The following is an 8,859-nucleotide window of genomic DNA, read 5'->3' as shown; positions in this document are numbered from 1 at the left end:
CGACCCCGTAAGTTAGGTGCTAGTCCTATTGGTACCATGCTACCACCAGGACTATAGGGGGGAGATGTAAGGCAACGTGTAGGCATTGTACGCGACAGCGGGGCGCGGGGGTGCCGCCAAGCATTTCCCCGTGACCGCCGCAGGCGCGTCCCGCTCCTCCGTCTGCCCCTCAGTACTCCCATGTTCGACAACGTGCACGCACGCAAGACAGCGAGCTCGTCACGAGCCCTGCCGCGTTAACATTATTTACCTCGTGCCTATGTAATTCAAATGATTGTTATTTGTAATATACTTTTATTTTATGTGAGCCAAGCATTTTATTAGCTCATACTATTCAAATTCCTAATAATTACATAGGAGAGTTAGGTAAGGTATAAATTAAGTGAGTAGTTAAGTAGGTACCTATTTAATATCGTCGATAATGGTAGGCACTACAAAGCACAAGGAATTATCGGATTCTCTCGAATTTAACCAAATTCCGACCAAAATAGGCAAATCACTTAGGAGTTGAGTTGAGACATATTATGTCACTTTAAGAATTAGAATTTAATGTAGACTTGGACTTGCCATTGTAATTAAAAATGGCTTTACAATATTTGAATGACATTTGATTCAAGTATCATTCAACAAGAAATTACTGCCATACTAAATATTAATTTATTTATAGTTTCTTTTATCAATTACTTTCAAGTTTTTTAACGCTTGCCCTATTTTAAGTTTTTAACATAAAAACTACTTCTAAATCTACTTTCAATTTGTATAAATAATTTTCTTGGTACCTAAATAGCATCGTTAATAAAATAAAATTCAATAGGTATAGTTATCAAAATATAATAGTTAGTATTTTTAACAAACAATTCAAGTGGCGTCGCCTTTAATAAAATCTGCTCATTATATTAACATAAGTTTATTTATTTGCTTTCTTCCCACTGGGCCATTGTTCACTTTTATAACTGCAATTTTGTCTGGGATTCGTCTATAATACGTAAAAATGAGTTTTCACGCGTCATTTTAACTTTATGTGTCAAAGTTCATGTCAAAAGTACGATTTTAGTCCTTATTTTAAAGGTGAAGGTGAACCGTACTTTTGACATGACAGTTGAGATAGTCATTTTGTACTGACTATACTTCTGATGTCAAATTTTTACGGTTTTACAGTGCGACAAGCCTCTCTTGGCACTTGAATGACATTGACAGGGGAGCGCTGTTGGAGAACAAAGGCTTAGACTATTCAAACAAGAATAAAGGGGACACTTGACCACAACGTTAGTTCCGATTTTCGTCACGCGCCAAGAGAACCTTGTCGCACTGTACACGTACCTAGTTTAAGATTTTAACGTCAGAGACATTAACAGCCTTTATAATCAGTCTATCCGTTTTCTGTCGATAGCGATGTTGTTAGTTGTCAAAAATGTCCGCTTTTGCCATAGATTTTTCCTTAGTAAGTTATCGACAGATTACAGATACGATTGATTATTTATTATTAATTTTGGTCGTTGGGGAAGAAAACATGTCAACTTCTTATTATTATAGAATTTCAACACACGTACAACAATTTAGAAATATATTTTATAGACTAACATTAATTATTCGACAATACCAGACTGTAGCAAATGCACTTCGTTTTCAATTGTGCATATAAATAGAAACTACTAAAAAAATATATATTTTTATAATGGCAATACTTAAATTACCTATAAAATATACGAGTAGATAATAATATAGTCGAAAACAGTTAAAATTTAGAGCCATAAGATCAGTTACAAAAAAAAATCTACATTTTGAACACACCGATAAAGATTAAATACGACATAGCAAAACTTGGGGAAACACAAAAGTGACCCGAATGAAAAAATAATAAGTACCTAAGTAATACAAATTATTAATAACAAAGTACAATGTCATTATTCTGAGTTTTATATGTGTTAAATACAAAAAATTATCTTAATTTTATTTTAACTCTTAATAAAACACTACGGACTGTAAATAAATTGCATTTATAATCACTGAGGAGGTCACCCAATCACAAATTCATCATAAACTGCCTTTTTATCAAAAGGCAACACACATACAGTAAACCGAAGTTTCTGTCGTACCTATAGAAATAAGATTAATTGAGAAAGAGACAACATATCTACTACAAAGTTAATAAAAATTATAAACAGTAGTTAGGCTTAACACATCTATAACAAATCGGGATAGCTATAATCTTTGCTTTTAGTGTCCAATCCGATCCAATCAAATTGATCCAATTAGATATTTGCCTATATCAGAAATAAATTATTTCTCAGTAGGTACCTACCTAATTATTAAATAGAGAGTCTTCCAAAACGTAAAATCCACGTTCTTAGTTAGTTTTAAGTATAATAACCGTTTTAAATTATCAATTAACCTAAAAAACTACGTCATTATGATGTGACGTCACATCACAGTATTTCATAGAATCTCGCATATTCAGCGCGTGCTTTGACGTTTGATAAAAAGATTAAAAAATTAGAAGAAAAAGATTAACTCTAGTTGTCAAATAATGTATTTTTTGATTACAATCAGATATTTGACAACTAGTCAAATCAGTATCTTCAGTATCTTTTTATAAACGTCAAAACGCGCGCTTGATACGCGAGATTCTATGAAATACCAGCATATGACGTCACAATCATTTGACGTGCTTTTTTAGTTTAATGGATAGTTTAAAATGGTTGTTACACTTAAAACTAACAAAGGACGTGGATTTTACGTATTTTGGAGGACCCTCTATTTAATAATCACTGAGAAATAATTTATTCTTGACATAAGTATACAAATACCGTAAAGTAAAGTTACCCCGATTTAAGATTTAATGTAAGTAGTATATTGTATCATAAATTCTATTTTTTTTCCAACATGGCCCAAGTTACAGTTTTGGCTGGAAAATTTATTATATTTATGGCACTGGTTCCTCTTCCGTGCCCTCTTCGGAGTCGTACACTGGGGCGCCATTTTTCATTTGAATCACAGATTTCTTTCTGTGTCTATGCTCTTTTAAAACTTTTTCCATGTTACTGAAATGCAAATAAATTATTTCAGTTCTATGATTTTACTTATTTCTTATTTGGGTGATTAAAGTAGGTAGGTAATTAAAAAACTAGCCGCGGCTGAGACTCAACAACATCATGTAGGTTCCATGACCACCAGAAATTGCATACACTTGCTTAAAGCCAATTTGTTATGGACCCAAAAAGAAATGGAATCCAGAACCACACGGAGTAAGGCGACTATTGCGATTTGTCTGAGTTACCTATCTACTTGTAAGATCAATAACTTAAAGATATTGGATGGTAATCACTTTTGTTTGAGTAAAATCCCCTGAGTAACTATTGGCTAAAATGCACAAAGATTTAGCAAGACAACCATTAGTTTCTATGCAAGCGCGCTCTAACTTAGACCTTCATCATTGCTTTCCATATGGACATGTTTGACATCATGCCCAGGCCTATCCTGTAATTGTAATAAATTGCCAAACGAGATTAGAGACGTATTTAGTGGAATGTGATAAACACAATTTTCGTACCAAAGGATTTAAAATATAATAAAAACAAAAACAAAAAGGCAAAACAAAATAAGGTTATATGGTAGGTACAATAGTGTTGTGTTAGTGTTTACAGGAGAAAGTCGGTTTCAATTTTTCAACAAAAGTAGCTATCAAGAGGCCTTAATCCTTACCTTGCACTAATCAGCGGATGCAAAGCATTCTTCAAACTGGCGAAGATATATGGATGCATACGTTCTTGACCGCTAAGGAGTTCCTTTGCAGCAGCCAATGGATCCATCAAGGATTCTTCAAGCGATCCAGATATAGTTTCAGTTAGAGGTGCCGATATAGATTCAGTTAGCTGGCCTTCGAGAGTGACGTCTTTTGTGTTGCTACAAGGCTCGGAAGCTGATCGGTTTAGTAGTTCAGGTTTGCTGGAAAAAGAGAAAATAATGTATTGTAATATTGTTGAGGTTTTCAAGGGTACATACTTGGGTGGCTGGTTGCACTTTCCAGATAAAGATTGGTACAAATTTATCTTAACACTTCCAAAAAGGAGGTGGTTCTCAATTCGGCCCGTTTTTTTTTATAAAAGCTGAAAGTTTATCTGCGCACTGTCCCCAATATGGAGGAACGATCCGCAACCATGAAGTTTGGACCATGGTAGCTTTGGCAGATAACAAGTAATAAAGACGTATAAAATCCTTCGTCAAAGTATAAAGTAATTTTTTTATATATTTTCTTTGGAACAGATCAGGACATGTACACGTCAGTGTGTCCGCCAAGTTCTAATAAGAGAATTAGAAATCACGTCATGCATTGTCAGATACTTAGTATCGTGGCAACCCCTTGTCAGACAGCCTTAAACTTTAATATGTCTTGGGTGATAAAATAGCGAAGGTCTGGCCCTCACCCCTCACAGGTACTTTCTCTATAATACATGTCCCTAAATTCGTGCTAAACAAGATTAAGAGGCATCTTACCTTTCATCAGTGTCAGTAGGCGGTGATTCAGGCGAATGGTGTCCAAAGAGTGGAAGCGCTTGAGACCAGCCAAACGCCTCCAGTGATCGTGCTCGCACGTAGATAAATGGTCGAATTATTCGAATGTTGTGTTCTCTGGAAGAGATATTTGGTTTTTAGTTTAAAACATGACGTACAACTTAGTTTTTTAATTTTTTTAATTTTTATTCATTACAGATATACGCCTGACCACAATCACACCTGATGGGAAGTTATGATGTGGCCTAAGATGGGACGCGTTTACCTAGAAGATGCCTATTCACTCTTGTTTTAAAGATACCCGGGTTGTAATTGGTAGGAAACACATATCGCGGAAGAGTATTCCAAACCTTAGCCATACGTATGAGGAATGATGACGCAAAACGTTTCGTGCGTGTAGATGGAATGTCGACGACATAATTATGTCGTTTACTTCAAATTACTGCAGAGTTTGCGTTTTCTCTTTCCTGGGTACCTACTCGTATCTAAAACGAGTGAATGGGTATCTCACAGACTAGCGCGTCAAATTATTATTTTTGGCCATTTATTTATTATTAATTTTTATTTATTATTCTAGAAATAAGATCGTTATTCATTATAGGTGCTACTTGCTACCTTGTTCCACAGTAGGGCATCAGGTACGTAAGTAAAAAAATGTTGGATTTTTCTGTCAAGAAATTCACTGAGAATGAGAACTGATCATGTAAGTAACACCGCCATATTACATTGTGTAAAAAATCTCAGAGATTTACTAGAGAGGGCACGTATGTGGAATACAGAGCCTACTCATCCTACGAAGTTGGCTTATCTCCTTTAGCTGAAATTCGGTCGGTAGAAGGAATCTTATAGGACGAGATGACTGTGTCAACCCTCAAGTTCTGAATTATTGTAACTACATAGCCGAGCCTTGAACTCTATTTTCAGACTGTTCCAAAAGATTTATCATAGCAAAGATCCCTTGTATCTAATGAGGGCCTTGAGGTACGGTCTTCTTACCCGGATAAGGCGCAAGGTAGCTCGGTACACTGGTGGTAATTTTCTATCCGGGATTGTGCTGGCCATGGAAACCCTGTAGGTGTCTAATGAAAATCTGATCTCACTTGACTCGATAATGTGCCTCAGTGCTTCTCAAAGCGCCTCCATATAGCGCGCTGGCCAGCCTTCGCAGCATGGTCCAAGTTTTCAGCGACGGCAGCGATTTCGTAGCTATATGCCGGACCACATATAACGTCCAACGATAGAGCTAGAAACGTTTGTATGCGTAGATCTCACCTGACTCGATAGTGTGCCTTAGTGCTTCTCAAAGCGCCTCCATATAGCGCGCTGGCCAGCCTTCGCAGCATGTTCCAAGTTTTCAGCGACGGCAGCGATTTCGTAGCTATATGCCGGACCACATATAACGTCCAACGATAGAGCTAGAAACGTTTGTATGCGTAGATCTCACCTGACTCGATAGTGTGCCTTAGTGCTTCTCAAAGCGCCTCCATATAGCGCGCTGGCCAGCCTTCGCAGCATGGTCCAAGTTTTCAGCGACGGCAGCGATTTCGTAGCTATATGCCGGACCACATATAACGACCAACGATAGAGCTAGAAACGTTTGTATGCGTAGATCTCACCTGACTCGATAGTGTGCCTTAGTGCTTCTCAAAGCGCTACCATATAGCGCGCTGGCCAGCCTTCGCAGCATGGTCCAAGTTTTCAGCGACGGCAGCGATTTCGTAGCTATATGCCGGACCACATATAACGACCAACGATAGAGCTAGAAACGTTTGTATGCGGAAATCTCACCTGACTCGATAGTGTGCCTTAGAACTTCTCAAAGTGCCTCCATATAGTGCGCTGGCCAGGAACGCCTTCGCAGCATGGTCCAAGTTCTGAGCGACTGCAGCCACCCCATAGCCATGTGCCGCTGCCGCTCCATACATGCGACGCCGCACCGCATGCGACGACCAACGATGGAGCTCGGAGCTTTTGGAACCGCTGTTCTGTCCTAAACCAAAGATCTCATTAATTATTTCAAGTGCTAAAGAAGATAATGGTACTGATTCTGAGCACAACTAAGTTTGAGAGCATTTACATCCTCTTCTTACTTAATGTGATATGAAAAGGACAGATACAGTTTGACAGTTTTAAATTTAATTTAGAGCTGTCAAATCTCGTGATCTTAACCTACTGTTTAAATTTGTAGCGTGCACTAAAATTTAGAGTCTTTAAAACGTAAAATTCACGTTCCGTAATTTTTTAGCAATATTAAAAAGAAAAGGATGCAGATACTCTAAATTTAGTTTAGAGGAAGACAACAGAATCGGCGCCAATAACGCCTAGTTTTTGCTAGCGTTCTTGTTACACACTGTAGAATAAAGGTTAAGCAAATTAAGAAAAATCCAGGCGATGGTGATATCTGAATATTATATCAAGTATTACTTTAGTGGAGTTACTCACTTTGTATTTCCTCGTGGTTCAGTTTGTCCTGATAAATGAACTTGACACCAAGTGTTCTGCAATATGCCATCAGGTGCAGAGGATCTACATCTGACTCGGGCTCTTGGATAAATAGTGCACCTAGAAACATAAGATAATACCAGTTACACAAGGTAGTTATAGTGCATTCAAAATAAACTGGCGTGTTTCCACTTGAGACCGTTATTAACAATAACAATAGGCAGTGGCGGATTAGCAGTCTTGGCCGCCCTAGGCCCCAGGTCATTTAGTAAGTACCAGTTGCCCCTTTCTCAACACCCATTAATCATGGCCGTAGCCAGGAATTGATGGGAGATTGGAGGTAATTAAAAATTTACCTTCGATTTGTCAGTAAAGTACAATCCAATGATAAATAGAAGCGCGAGCACAGCAGGAGCAATTTTTTTTGTTTTTAAGTACAAAAAAGTGATTTTTGTCACGATTGGCTAATATCGTAATTATATCTGGCCCGGGCCTACCGGGCCTAAGGGCAAATTCGCCACTGGCAATAGGATTAAGTCGTGGCGCGTGAATTCAAAAGTATCAACACTATGAGGTTAACCGGCTCCTTTAAAAATGAATGGGCTCTATGTGTGTTTGGTCTCCCCGACCTCGAATAGAAGGTCGACGTCACCACTTTCTATTGGGACCACTGGGACAGATACAGCATGCCAATATTTTTTTGCAAAAGTACTACGCCACCTCCTATGCTCACCGGCTATAAATTAGGACGAAGGAAACGAACATTATATCAAAGCACTCTGAAATACATCCTACTTGTCGCAACAAGGCTATCTTGGCGCGTGGCGAAAATCGGAACTAACATTGCCGTCAAGGAGAAGGTTTCCAGGCAACGCTAACTTTCATAGATGGCGCTGAATACATTATCACCACTAAAGACGAGGAATAATACCTATATCTATATCATATATGCTTTAAATTTTAAATTTAAATCTGATATTAAATTAATTAATTACTACTATTATAGTTCACACATTTTGTGGGGAAGAAACTTAAGGAAAATTGCAGTGCACGCTAGCTCTTACTCTTCATCTATGTCATTGATTGACACGACCTAAACATTAAAGCATAGATCATAAAGATATTGTTATTTTTCCTCTTCGTGGCGACCTATGCGAAATATTCAAGAGAGATCTATGAAAATTTTATTGAAGCTGTCCCTGAAACTTCCTCAGTGTCCCCTTTGTTCTTGTTTGAATAGTCTTTGTTATCCAACAGGGCCCCACTGTCAATGTCATTCAAGTGCCAAGAGAGCATCAAGAGAGCCTTATCGCCTTGCTTGTCGCACTGTAAATTCTATCATTTTTAAGATTGTCAAAGGTGTCAGAAGATTGTCTAAGAAGTCAGGGCTCCTTACCAATACTGAAGTGTGTCCCCTTAGACCTCGCGTAGAACTGGTATTGATGCATGGTGTGAAGCAGCGCTATGGAGTCGCGACTACCGGACAGGCAGACTAGAACCTTATCGCCAGGTCTGACCATGTTGTACTCGTGAATGGCCTGAAATTAATCACTACCCCTATTATAAATGCAAAAGTGTGTTTGTTTGTTGGTTTGTTGGTTTGTCGTTCAATCACGCCGCAACGGAGCAACGGATCGAGGTGATTTTTGCATGGGTATAGTTTAAGACCTGGAGAGTGACATAGGCTACTTTTATCCCGGAAAATCAAAGAGTTCCCAAGGGATTTTTAAAAACCTAAAGACTAAAATATCGATACAATCAATTATTCTACTTAGATTTTATTCTCTTAAAAGACTTCAGTCACGTGTAAACTTAATTTTAACATAATAAAATTTTTAACAAACTTCGCCATTAGGTAAGTAGGTAAGTACATTTAGTTAAGTAAACACTAATTCAATGCATTGG

The 8,859-nt window shown here is 37.9% G+C and overlaps 1 protein-coding gene across 2 annotated transcripts in view; it reads right to left on the bottom strand.

Moving 5' to 3' along the window:
- Positions 1-815: 815 nt before the first annotated feature.
- Positions 816-8,859, bottom strand: part of LOC117992978 (uncharacterized) — an 85,883-nt gene continuing 77,839 nt past the window's right edge. For both annotated transcript variants that reach the window (XM_034980718.2, XM_034980720.2), the window contains exons 12-17: positions 8,351-8,492; positions 6,955-7,074; positions 6,301-6,502; positions 4,495-4,629; positions 3,703-3,945; positions 816-3,041 (exon numbers count right to left, since the gene is read on the bottom strand). In XM_034980718.2, the coding sequence (XP_034836609.1) occupies positions 2,924-3,041; positions 3,703-3,945; positions 4,495-4,629; positions 6,301-6,502; positions 6,955-7,074; positions 8,351-8,492 (960 nt within the window). In that variant the 3' untranslated portion in view covers positions 816-2,923. The remainder of the gene's footprint in view (positions 3,042-3,702; positions 3,946-4,494; positions 4,630-6,300; positions 6,503-6,954; positions 7,075-8,350; positions 8,493-8,859) is intronic.

This window comes from Maniola hyperantus, chromosome 22 (assembly GCF_902806685.2).
Source record: "Maniola hyperantus chromosome 22, iAphHyp1.2, whole genome shotgun sequence".
Classification (NCBI taxonomy): domain Eukaryota; kingdom Metazoa; phylum Arthropoda; class Insecta; order Lepidoptera; family Nymphalidae; genus Maniola; species Maniola hyperantus.
Note: the sequence above shows the minus strand (reverse complement) of the source record. Positions and strands in the feature narration are given on the sequence as shown.